Source organism: Trichechus manatus, unplaced genomic scaffold (assembly GCF_000243295.1).
Source record: "Trichechus manatus latirostris isolate Lorelei unplaced genomic scaffold, TriManLat1.0 scaffold00200, whole genome shotgun sequence".
Lineage (NCBI taxonomy): Eukaryota > Metazoa > Chordata > Mammalia > Sirenia > Trichechidae > Trichechus > Trichechus manatus.
In genome coordinates, this window is record NW_004444136.1 from 4,130,021 (window position 1) to 4,142,563 (window position 12,543).

Consider the following 12,543-nt stretch of genomic DNA (forward strand, 5'->3'; position numbering starts at 1 on the left):
TTGCCAGGTACTGTGAAGTGTTTCACACGTCTTTCCTCATTTAATCTACACAGTAAGTAAGTAAGGCACTTCCTTAAGGCCAGATAGTAGATAGTGACAAAACAGGACTCCTTGGAGATCTACCTAATTTCAAAGCTATTGATCACACACACTGATCGCACAGTGGGAAGATGGTATTAGTTGAAGGATAATAACTCTACTTTGCAGAGCTGTGGGGAAAACTGTTGGTTTGTAAATGTCTGTAGTTATTCATTTTATTTTGTACAGAGATGGTACAGCAAGTTGAGATGCCACATACCTTCCGGGTCAAACCGCCCAGCCTGTTCTCCCAAGTCCCAGGGCTGATGTGCTTGAATTAGATTGGATTAAAGGCTTACTGGAGCTAGAAGCCTCAGCCCACCTCCCAAGTTTAGCCCCACACCTTCTGTCTGCCAGCAACAAGGACAAGGGAGGAAGGCAGCGGCATAAAGCAGAGCATGGTCTTGTGGACGGTGGGGGTGGTGGGCGTTGTGCAGGACCCAGCCCTCTTGATCCTCTTGAGGGTACAATGGATCCTGCTCTTGTCTACCCTGCTCTGTGGTCTGGCTGGCCCTGAGCACCTGTTCCAGCCGAGCCTGGTGCTGGACATGGCCCAAGTACTCCTGGATAACTACTGTTTCCCAGAGAACCTCATGGGGATGCAGGAAGCCACTGAGCAGGCTATCCGGAGCCGTGAGATCCTGGGCATCTCAGACCCCCAGACGCTGGCTGGCGTGCTGACGGCGAGGGTGCAGAGCTCCCTGAATGACCCTCGCCTGCTCATCTCCTATGAGCCCAGCACCCTAGAGCCTCTCCAGCCAGCCCCAGCACCCACCAACCTCACGCAAGAGGAACTGCTCAGTGAGCTGCAGACCAGCATGAGCTACAAGGTTCTGGATGGCAATGTGGGCTACCTGCGGGTAGACAACATCCCTGGCCAGGAGGTGCTGACCCGTCTGGGGGGCTTCCTGGTGACTCACGTCTGGAAGCAGCTCGTGGGCTCCTCTGCCTTAGTTCTGGACCTGCGGCACTGCACGGGTGGCCACGTCTCCAGCATCCCTTACATCATCTCTTACCTTCACCCCGGGGGCACGGTGCTGCATGTGGACACCATTTACAACCGCCCCTCCAATACGACAACGGAGCTCTGGACCTTGCCCCAGGTGCTGGGGGAGAGGTACAGCCCCGATAAGGATGTGGTGGTCCTCACCAGTGGCCACACCAGCGGCGTGGCCGAAGACATCGTCTACATCCTTAAGCAGATGGGCAGGGCCATAGTGGTGGGTGAGCGGACGGAGGGCAGTGCCCTGCACCTCCAGAAGCTGAGGATAGGTCACTCTGACTTCTTTCTCACTCTGCCTGTGTCCAGGTCCTTGGGGCCTTTGGGCAGGGGAAGCCAGACATGGGAGGGCAGCGGGGTGCTACCCTGTGTGGGAACTCCGGCAGAGGAGGCCCTGGAGAAAGCGCTGGCCATCCTCACGCTACGACGCGCCGTGCCGCAGATCATCCGGCGCCTGGAGGAGGCCCTGCAGGACTACTACACGTTGGTGGGCCGAGTGCCCGCCCTGCTGCACCTCCTCGCCACCATGGACTTCTCCGCTGTGGTCTCGGAGGAGGACCTGGTTGCCAAGCTCAACGCTGACCTGCAGGCCGTGTCTGAGGACCCCAGACTCCTCGTGCAGGCCCTCAGGCCCAGAGAAAACTCTCCCGCGCCGGAGCCCGAAGCCGACGGACCCCCAGGGGCAGCCCCCATCGTGCTGGAGGATGAGGCTGCCCAGCGTGCCCTGGTGGAGTCCGAGTTCCAGGTGTCGGTGCTGCCGGGTAACGTAGGCTACCTGCGCTTCGACAGGTTTAGAGACGTATCCATTCTGGAGGTGCTGGGTCCACACATCTTGCGCCAGGTGTGGGAGCCCCTGCAGGACACAGAGCAGCTCATCATGGACCTGCGCCACAACCCCGGGGGGCCCTCCTCCGCTGTGCCCCTGCTGCTGTCCTACTTCCAAAGCCCCGAGGCCGGCCCTGTGCGCCTCTTCACCACCTACGATCGCCGCACCAACCACACCCAGGATCACTTCAGTCGCTCAGAGCTGCAGGGCCGGCGTTATGGCAACCGGCGCGGTGTGTACCTGCTCACCAGCCACCGTACAGCCACGGCCGCTGAGGAGTTTGCTTTCCTGATGCAGTCTCTGGGCTGGGCCACGCTGGTGGGCGAGATCACCGCGGGCAACCTGCTGCACACGCACTCCGTGACCCTGCTGGAGACACCCGCTGGCAGCCTGGTGATCACCGTGCCCATGCTCACCTTCATCGACAACCACGGCGAGGGCTGGCTGGGGGGTGGCGTGGTGCCCGACGCCATCGTGCTGGCTGAGGAGGCCCTGGACCGGGCATGGGAAGTGCTAGACTTCCACCAGAGTCTGGGCGCTTTGGTGGAGGACACAGGGCACCTGCTGGAGGCCCACTACGCACGGCCGGAGGTGGTCGGGCAGACCTGGGCCCTGCTTCGGCATAAGCTGGCACAAGGGGCGTACCGCACAGCGGTGGACCCTGAATCACTGGCCTCCCAGCTCACAGCTGACCTGCAGGAGGTGTCCGGAGACCACCGCCTGCTGGTGTTCCACAGCCCTGGGGAGCTGGTGGCCGAGGAGGCGCCTCCGCTGCCGCCTGCTGGCCCCTCTCCCGAGGAGCTCTCCTACCTCATCGAGGCCCTGTTCAAGACGGAGATACTGCCCGGGCAGCTGGGTTACCTTCGATTTGACACCATGGCGGACCTGCAGACGGTGAAGGCCATTGGACCACAGCTGATGCAGCTAGTGTGGGCCAGGCTGGTGGGCACAGCTGCACTGGTCGTGGACCTGCGCTATAATCCCGGCAGCTACTCCTCCGCCATTCCCTTGCTCTGTTCTTACTTCTTTGAGGCGAAACCCCGCCGGCACCTCTATTCAGTCTTTGACAGAGCCACCTCTCAGGTGATGGAGGTGTGGACACTGCCCCAGGTTGCTGGCCAGCGCTACGGCCCCCACAAGGACCTTTATGTCCTGGTGAGCCACAGCAGCGGCTCTGCGGCAGAGGCCTTCTCCCGCACCATGCAGGACCTGCAGCGGGCCACCATCATCGGGGAGCCCACAGCCGGGGGTGCCCTCTCTGTGGGCATCTACCAAGTGGGCAGCAGTCCCTTGTATGCTTCCATGCCTACACAGATAGCCCTGAGCGCCACCACGGGCCAACCCTGGGACCTGGCTGGCGTGGAGCCTGACATCATTGTGCCTGTGAGCGAAGCTCTCTCCGTGGCCCAGGACATCATGGCCCTTCGTGCCAAGGTGCCCACTGTGCTGCAGACAGCTGGCAAACTGGTAGCTGATAACTACGCCTCCCCCGAGCTGGGTGCCAAAATGGCTGCCCAACTGAGCCACTTACAGAGCCACTACGCCACGGTGACCTCAGAAGGGGCCCTGGCAGAGATGCTGGGGGCCGACCTGCAGATGCTGTCCAGGGACCCACACCTGAAAACTGTCCACATTCCCGAGGATGCCAAGGACCACATTCCCGGGATCATGCCCATGCAGGTGAGACATGGGGAGACTTGGCCTCAACCCAGTCTCCGCAGGGAGTTGACCAGTTGTCTGCATGTTCAGGGCTATGTGCACAGTTCAGGCTGCTGGCCTCCAGACTCATTTCAGGTTTAAGTTTTTTCCAAGCAAATCTTCTCCCTCTCTTATCTGTCTTCCCACTCACTCCCCATGCCCATAGTCCCTCAGCACCACTGCAGTACGTTGGTCCCACGGGAACCCAGTTTGAAACCTGGTAGAGGAGAAAGAGCTTCATTCTCGGCGAGCGGAAGGCAGGTGTGTGCAGGGTTGTCATGGTCAGCATTGGGGAAAAGCTCTCTGAGCTGTAGTGGCCTCCTCTGTAAATGTGGGATCGGGCAGAGAAGCAGCCGGCGGCCTTGGCCTCAGTTGCCTCAGAGCTAAAGCTTGGAGCCTGCCATCGGTTCTAGAGTGGTCAGGGGTACTGGGGCTCAGCCCAGAGAACCTTCCATGCACAGTGAGTCTCCAAAGCAAAGAATTTGAAGGAGCTGCACTCAGTGGGGGTGCAGCTTGGGCAGATCCAAGGACAGGCTGGACAGGAAATTCTGAGCACAGATGTTGTGATCAAAATATCTGGAAGTCAGCCCTGAAGCTCTGGGAAACACTAAAGTGGTGGGCCAAGGCTGAGGGGTGTTGCTGCTGGGTGGGGTGAGGGGAAAGAACACACCCAGTCCTCCTGCCATCAGCTCAGAGCTCTGTCAGAAGCAAACCTGAAAGCCTGTCTCCACATTATGCTCTCATCCGTGATTTTACAGGATAAGCAGAGCAAGTAGGCAGGTGGTGTTTGCCTGGAGCTCCACTGAAAGCAGAGCCAGAGACCAGGCCTTGGGTGCAGGCAGCTTAGTTGGGAGGTGGTGGCTGAGGCAGGAGGGAGGAAGCAGGGACATGTGGGGGTATTAGTGAGGCTGCTGCCCTGGTGAGTGTAAGTGAGGGCTCCTGAGTGCAGGAGGCTGGGCGTGAATCCATTGGCCGAGGGTTGCCCCAGAGACAGGGACTCTCTCTCATTCTGGGTGAGCCCAGCTCAGAGAAGTTCCTGAAACAGAGTGGAGGGACAAAGGGGTGTGCTGGAGGCAGGGTCCTGTCAGCCAGGGCCCAGGGGCAGGTAAATCACGGGCAGCATCTGCTACAGAATTGTTATCCCCATTTTACATAAAGAGAAACTGAGGCCAAGAGTGGTGCCTGTGGCCAGAGAGCTTCTAACTGAAGGTGGAGCAGGGCCTGGAGGCCAGTGTCCCCCTCAACACTGCCAGCACCCTGCTACTCCTTGGCTCATTCCAGCCACTGAGCCCTGCTGCCTCCCCTGGAGAGAGGAGAGGAGGAACAGCCATATCAGGGGGACCTACTATGTGCTTGTGCTCCTAGGCCCCTCAGGCCTCAAATCACAGGCTCGTTTCCTCCCAGCATAACTCACAGTTCACAGTTTACAGCCAATGTGGATTCAGAGTCTGGCGTCACCACGTACTAGCAAGGTGACCTTGGACAAGTTACTTAATCTCTCTGTATTTCAGTGTCCTCATTGAAAACATGGGGATAATGGCATCTACACTTCAGGGTGGCTGTGGAATTGATAATGAAGGCTGCAAAGGGCCAGGCACCTGGTAAAGGCTCAGGTACTTGGTCAAAAATATCCTCCCCCCATGCCCCGCTGGAGGAGAAGAAGATGAGGACAGGGACATCGCGGAGTGTCTGGAGAAGTTGGGTGAGGGTAGGTTAGAGAGGAGACCATGCAGCTCTGGCCACCTGCAAAAATGGCAGCATGGCATTGTCAGCCCTCGTTGTCTAACTTCACAAGAGGGTAGGAGAATCATTATCAGCAGCCCAAAGCTGATTGATTCCTGTGAGGTAGAGGTCAGACATACGTCTTCTCTTCAACCTTTTTACCAATTCTTGACACCATCTATCCCTCCTATGGCACTCTCTGCTTCTCTGCTGGGTTTGATAATTCATTGCAATGGCCACACAGAACTCACAGACCATACTCACGGTTATGGGGTTTATTAGGGAAGTAACAGGCTACAACTCAGGATCAGGATCAGGAAGCATGCAGGCAAAGTCTTCTTTCTTCAGGGCAGGACAGCTCTCTCAGCTGTCTCTCCGCCCACTGAGGACAGGCCTCCTCTCGGCCCCCTCGGGACAGGGCTCCTCTCTCAGCCCTCATCCCTTCCTCAGGCCTGGCCTCTGCCCTGCTCAGGCAAGTATTACAAAGCTCTTTTAGCTCCACTGTTAAGTGCCTGGAGGCATCCCATTCTGCCAGCAAGCCTCCTGCCTGAAGGCACTCAGCTCTCTTACCCACTACAGCCGCCTCGTTCACTGCCGGTATCCTGGTTCTGCTGCTGCCATTTCTCTGCTACATTTGCCACTGCTTCTCAGCTTCTCCGGTGTTACAGCTCTGTATCCTAGTGGGTATAGGGACCCTGAGTCCAAATGATGCACTCCACTCCTGGCTTCTCTTCTTTTTGGTAGTGAGGTCCGCCTTTCCCGCCTCTGGGATGGCTCATTTTAAGCCTAGCAGGATGGTAAATCTGACCAATCGCCTCTTTAGGGTTCCATTCACATTATTTGCATTGTTAGCAAGCTGTCCAATCTCCTAGGTAGGTCACAAACACCTTATTTGCATAGTCCCACCCAATCATTTTGTGGGAGTAATAAGACCATGAATGGTTAGAAGGGCCATATTAAGTAATTCACTACCAGAGCATAGGATCAGCAAAGGTGAGCATTCTCTTTAAGGAGGCTGCCAGTCAGAATGGGTTCAAGTTCTAGGCCCACCCCCCACATAACCTCCCTGGACTTCCTCCTTGGCTGACATACCATTGGAAGAGTTCTTGACACCTACTAACTCCTTCCAAAATGCTAGTTTCCTTCCCATAATCTTAATATTTCTCATGATATAAAAGAGATCTGTGGCTCCCACTCTTCCTGGCTCTGAAATCTGCTCCTTTCCTAGCACTGAGCCAAGCTTCAACTCTTTCAGCTTCCCCTGAAGTCTTTGAAGACCTGATCAAGTTTTCTTTCCACACGAACGTGTTTGAGGGCAACCTTGGATACCTGAGATTCGACATGTTTGGAGACTGTGAGCTGCTCTCCCAGGTCTCCGAGCTGCTAGTGGAGCATGTGTGGAGGAAGGTTGTGCACACGGATGCCATGATTATCGATATGAGGTCAGTGGGCGAAGGGCAGTCAGTGGTTTCTCACCTGACCACTGCTCCCATGATTCTCAAAATGTGCTCCACTCACAGTCAGCATGGGTTCAGGGAGCTTTCCATGGTCAATAAGTGTGGGAAATTTATTGACAAGTTCCTGGCTGCAGGACTTATCAGTGCCTTTAATGTGATAATATGTCATCAGAGGGGGAAGGTATAGTGTGCAGTACTTTCTAAGGTCAGTGGGGGAGGGGGGCAGTCAGTGGTTTCTTGCTCAACTAGGCACCCACAGAAGTCAGAATAGAGTCACAGCCAGGTCCACCAGCTGGGAAGGAAAAAAGACCCTGTGACACAGCCCTGGGACTGAGAGGGACCAGCCTCCCTGCCTGCCAGGGCTCTGACTAGCCAGCCTAGTGGCTCTGATTTAACTGACCTGTGTGGGCCAGCCCTGGTCGGTTTTAAAGCTCTGCCTCAGATGATCCCAATGTGCATTCCAGGTGGAGATTCAGTGGGCTAATCAAGTGCTTACCAAATATGCCTGGTCACTGATGTTGGGGAGGAGGGGCGTTCAAAGCACTGACTCTGCCCTCCTGAGTCAGAATCTGCAGGGGACAGTCCCTGTGAGAGTCTTTCAGTGAGTCATGTTTCGGACAGAGAGGTTCTGGCTGTGCTGCATGCTATCACAACCCTGGTAGTAAGTGCTGTAAAGCCAGCATCACCGAGGATTTGTTTGGCAATTAGCTACTAATGTTACAACTGTTGGAAGGATGCCTTCAGTTAACTACTCCCCTCTGCTTCTATGCAAATGCCCTTCTTATGCAGTGAGTTTCAATCACAGAGCAAGGGAAGGAGGGGGAAGAATGCTCTCAGGCAGTGGCCAGGCCCAGGCCCAGGCCCAGGCCTCCCAAGACTCCCCGGTCCATGGGTGGACATGCCCTGGGAACCCTCTGTTGGCACCGGGAGGGGTGGGCCGCACCCCTCGGGGTGCTGACCCAGACGCTCTCCACCCTCCACTGCTGCTGGAGAGCTCCATTCAGTTGGTTGACCTGCAGAGCTCACCATGGCTCTTAGCTGTCACTAGGTGACGCTAGATCCCACAGAGGCTGATATCACCCTATGCAAGTCCCCATTCTCTGGTTTTGTGTATGCGGAGATCATGGCCTTGGGTGGTCCCTGTGGTGCTTCGGATCACTTTATTCTTCAAACTCTGGACAGAACATCGGAATGACCATCATTCTAAGTCCCTTTCTACTTAACTGTGCTGTCTACATTTTTTAAATAGGAGAATCCCCCAGCCTGTAGGTGTGCTTGGGTTTAGGACCCTTCCACTTCCAAGATTTGGAGGTATAGACACTAAGGTCACTGTCCTTGAATTCAGCCAGGGCATCCTGAATCTTCAGTCAGAGGAGGTTCCTAACATGTCACCAGCCCTGGAGTCCTCATTTTGCAAATTGGAGACAGAGGTCCAGCAATGTGGGGCCCCTTACCCAGGGCCACACAGTGGGGCAAATCCAAGTGGCCTGGGACCCAGGCTCCCTCACCCCTGGTGCAGTTCCACACCCCTGGATTCTCTGTTGTGAGTCCCATGTCAGGAGACCTGAGCTAAGACACCTAGTGGGTTCTGTGAAGTTATTACAGAATGCAGCTGGGGAAGACAGTATTTCCCAAAATGTGCCTTACTCACAGGCTGTGTGGGTGCAGGGAGCATTCCATGGTCAATAAATGTGGGAAATTTAGTTACAAGTTTCTAACTACAGAACTTGTCAGAGCCTTTAATGTGATAAAATGTGATTCCAGGGGAAGTGTGGTATGCAGTACTTTCTAAACGTATTTGACAACAAAGTCTCCCATTCTCAAGAGACTAATACTCCAGGAAGTGCTGACCCAAGGAATTCTGTAGGAAGAGGGAGTACTAGACGGGCTGCCTTTCGTTAGAACCCTACACAAGGCAAAGATCCCAGTCTTGTTTGAACTGAATTATCATAGGAGGTTAAGTTTCGAATGTTCTAGCTGGTAATTTTTTGTGTCTCACAATTAACGAAATACAAATTTAATAAAGTCTTACCTAGATTGCCTCAGCAGAGTTTCAGTCGACACATCGCTTTTTTATTACCTGTCTACTATGTAACTGAGAGTCCTAGCTTGTTGGAAGCTGCACCCATTTGGGTTAATCATGCTTTCAATCTTGAATTTGTCTTCAGAATTGTACATTCATTTTTAGTTAATCATAGGGAATCTGAAAGTCCTGATTTTATGCATAAGCCTGATTTCCTCTGTAAGAAGAATGGAGAGCAGTATTTTGTTATTCCCATGTGACATTAAATGTGCTGCCTCAAAACTCATCTTCTTGGTCAGGTAACTAGATCCAAGACTGATATTTTCTAATGCACTGGAATGATGTTATGTTTAACTAGTGAAGTCCATCAGGCTGACACAGGATTGGATAAGGCTGGTCATCTGAACAGCTGATAGATGACCACAATAAGCTGCTTCAGTGATTGCACTTCCGCATCTAATGCACTAGAGAGGGAAGTTGTCCATCATGGTATTCTAGAGCACATTTCAGCCTGACCCCTGCGATTGGTTCTTTAACCCCTTTCAGATAAAGCATTAGATGTACATATTACAGCATTCCAAACATCCTTGTCAAAATAGCACTGATTTTTAATTTTTTATATAGTGATAAATATTCTAAAAGCTAAAATTCTTTCTTCCTTCTCCCATTCTTCAAAGCTTTTTTCATGCCTTGCAATATTCTTAATAAATGTGTAAAAGACTGTATGTAATGGTTAAAATCTGCTTATATTTTACCTGATAATAAAGAAATCTGTATGGGAAAAAAAAAAAAAGTAAAAGAGAGAGCCCAGTCTTCCAGAGGGGCACTGAGAGCCTAACTGAACTCATCCCCTCACTGGGCTCCACTCACACTCCCCAGGTTCAACATCGGCGGCCCTACCTCCTCCATCTCTGCCCTGTGCTCCTACTTCTTTGACGAAGGCCCTCCAATTCTGCTGGACAAAATCTACAATCGGCCTAATGATTCTGTCAACGAAATCTGGACCCACACCCAGCTTGCAGGTGCACGGATGAGCTCTCCCTCTCCTATTTTTCATTCTAGAAGCACCTTGTTTTATTCCTCCTCATTGGTAAATCAGGGAAATCCAGCATGGGTTTGGGAAAAAGTAATAATATAAAGCAGCTGTCCTATGCCATAGACTTTGTGTATATGATTTTTATTCCCTGCAAAACACATATCATGATGCCCATTTTCTAGTAGAGAAAAATGAGTCTCAACTAGATTGAATAGCTTGCTAATAAGTGAAAGAGCCAAAATTTGAACACTGACTGGTTTGTCTAATACCAAAATGCCCCCAGACTGTGCACAACCATATCCTGCAAGACAAATGCAGAACTAAAAGGAATCCCACCACCACCAAATCCAATGGAGTTCCAGTACTCATCTTACCCGAACTCACATCAGCAGTTTTCAACACACCTGCCCGAAGAAAGTGCATGACTGATGGGGCTTCCATTACCTGCCTCGGGCCCAGAGCAGTGGTCGGTGGATCCCCTTAGTGGCCAAGACCCTCACAGCAATCTCCCCTTCTGGAGTGGAAAGCCTCCCTCCATTTCCCTTGCCCAGACAAGAGGGGTCTGCAGACACAAGTGGGGGCATGCATATGACCAGAATAATATCCCACAATGTTCGTTTATGCGCTTCTTTATTACACAAGAATTTCGAGGTAGTTTCCAGGACATACAGAAGTCTCTGGGTGTCACAAATGGTTAAGCGCTTGGCTACTAACCTAAAGGTTGGTAGTTCAAATCCACCCAAAGGCACCTCGGAAAAAAGCCCTGGCGATCTGCTTCCAAAAGTTCAAAGCCATTGAAAACCCTGTGGAGAACAGCTCTACTCTGAAACATGAGTTTGCCATGAGTTGGAATTAACTCGATGGCGTGTTTTTTGTTTTATTTTTTTCATTTATTACAAAATGTCAATAAAAATCAGAACCAGGTGATTCTAAACTGAGCTGTCCAGAAGCCATGAGCCACATGCAGCTGCTGAGCAGTTGACATGTGGCAAGTCTACATGTGGATATAAGGACCAGGAACTAAATCTCAGTCCCCTTCACTTGAGGCCAGACTGTATGGAGAAGACAGGCCCAAGGGTGGGGAGCTGGCTCCCAGTTTTAAAGGGCCTTGTGTCTTCCAGGTGAACGCTACGGCTCCAAGAAAAGCGTGGTCATCCTGACCAGCCGTGTGACAGCTGGTGCTGCAGAGGAGTTCACATACATCATGAAGAGGCTGGGCCGGGCCCTGGTCATCGGAGAGGTGACAAGCGGTGGCTGCCAGCTACTGCAGACCTACCACGTGGATGACACGCACCTCTACATCACTATCCCCACGGCCCACTCGGTGGGGGCCTCGGATGGCAGCTCTTGGGAAGGGGTGGGCGTGACACCCCACGTGGTGGTCCCTGCAGAGGTGGCCCTCACCAGAGCCAAGGAGATGCTCCAGCACTCTCTGCAACGGTGGGGCTGAGCCCAGGCCTGCAGGGCCGCAGGGCAGGCTTCTGTAGGTAGAGCCCCTGGGCGGGCGGGACCTCTGGGCCATGCACTGAGGGCACTCATGCACGTGGTCCTGCCTGAGGCTTCTAGGGGCAGCAAAGGAGTCTGCTGAGCTCCCAAAGGGCTTACAGATGGAGGTGTCCTTGGAGCTCATCCAGCCTCCTCAGCAGTGTTTGAATGCCCTGGTGACAGGGAGCTCAGTCTCTTCAAAGGCAATTCCCTCCAGTCTCTGACAGTAGTTATTTGGGGAGGTAAAGTTGAGATCTATCCCTGATATGTTCTAATCTCCAACCCCTAGATTGGCTTTCCTGAGAAAGGGTGTGTGTGTTGTGGGGTGCTTCCTCTTCATGAATAATGATAACTCCCAATCTGACCTCACTCCCTTTTCACTTTGGACCCCAGGAAGAGCCAGCCTTGTGACTTAATGACAGCAACCCTCTTGGACAGACTGTCTGATAAAAATGGAACATGAGCCACCAATAAAACTACATGTGTCATTTCAGATTTTCTAGTAGCCACATTAAAAAGGTAAAAAGAACTGATAAGATTAATTTTAATGTTTTATTTAACTCAGTATATCCAGAATATGTTCATTTCAAAATGTAATCGCATAAAAATTACTAATGAGATATTTTACATTCTGCTTTTTTTCATACCAGTTCTTCACAATCTGTTGTCCCCTCTACATACAGAGCATATCTCAACTCTGACTCAACTCCTGTCAACTGCTCAGTAGCTACATGTGGCTTATGGCTCCTGAAGAAGACAGCTGAGCTCTAGGACTCCAGGGTCTGCAGATTAGAATCTACTTTTAACTCTTGGTCTTGAATGCCTATTTTAATTTAGTATTCATCTGGTCCTGATTTTTATTGACATGTAGAGTAGCTCTGTCCACTAGAATCATAACAGGAACCAACAATGCCAGCCACATATGTCACTTTAAATTTTCTTGTAGCCACATTGTTTTTAATTGTACTTTAGACAAAGGTTTACAGAAGAAATACTTTCTCATTAAACAGTGAGTACACATATTGTTTTATGACGTTAACAACCCCACGACATGTCAACACTCTCTTCTCAACCTTGGAGGACCTTTTTTTTTTTTTTTTGGTGAAAATTTACATAGCCAAAGATATACAATTTCAAAAATTTCTACATGTGCAATTCAGTGACATCGATTACATTCTTCCAGTTGTGCTGCTATTCTCACTATCCTTTTCCAAATTA

At 52.0% G+C, this 12,543-nt stretch overlaps 1 protein-coding gene across 1 annotated transcript; it reads left to right on the forward strand.

Moving 5' to 3' along the window:
• Positions 1-476: 476 nt before the first annotated feature.
• On the forward strand, positions 477-11,290 carry RBP3 (retinol binding protein 3). Its single transcript, XM_012558950.1, has 6 exons — positions 477-3,584; positions 4,361-4,374; positions 5,216-5,304; positions 6,580-6,766; positions 9,684-9,826; positions 10,962-11,290. The coding sequence occupies exons 1-6, from the start codon at positions 477-479 to the stop codon at positions 11,288-11,290; spliced, it is 3,870 nt and encodes a 1,289-aa protein (XP_012414404.1).
• The last annotated feature ends 1,253 nt before the right edge of the window (positions 11,291-12,543 follow it).

Excerpts from the sequence above, each read along its gene's own strand:
- RBP3 (XM_012558950.1), top strand. The coding sequence starts at position 477 with ATGGTCTTGTGGACGGTGGGGGTGGTGGGCGTTGTGCAGGACCCAGCC. Across the intron at positions 5,305-6,579 it reads GGAGTGTCTGGAGAAGTTGG|CTTCCCCTGAAGTCTTTGAA; the intron begins GTGAGGGTAGGT and ends CAACTCTTTCAG. Across the intron at positions 9,827-10,961 it reads GACCCACACCCAGCTTGCAG|GTGAACGCTACGGCTCCAAG; the intron begins GTGCACGGATGA and ends TGTGTCTTCCAG.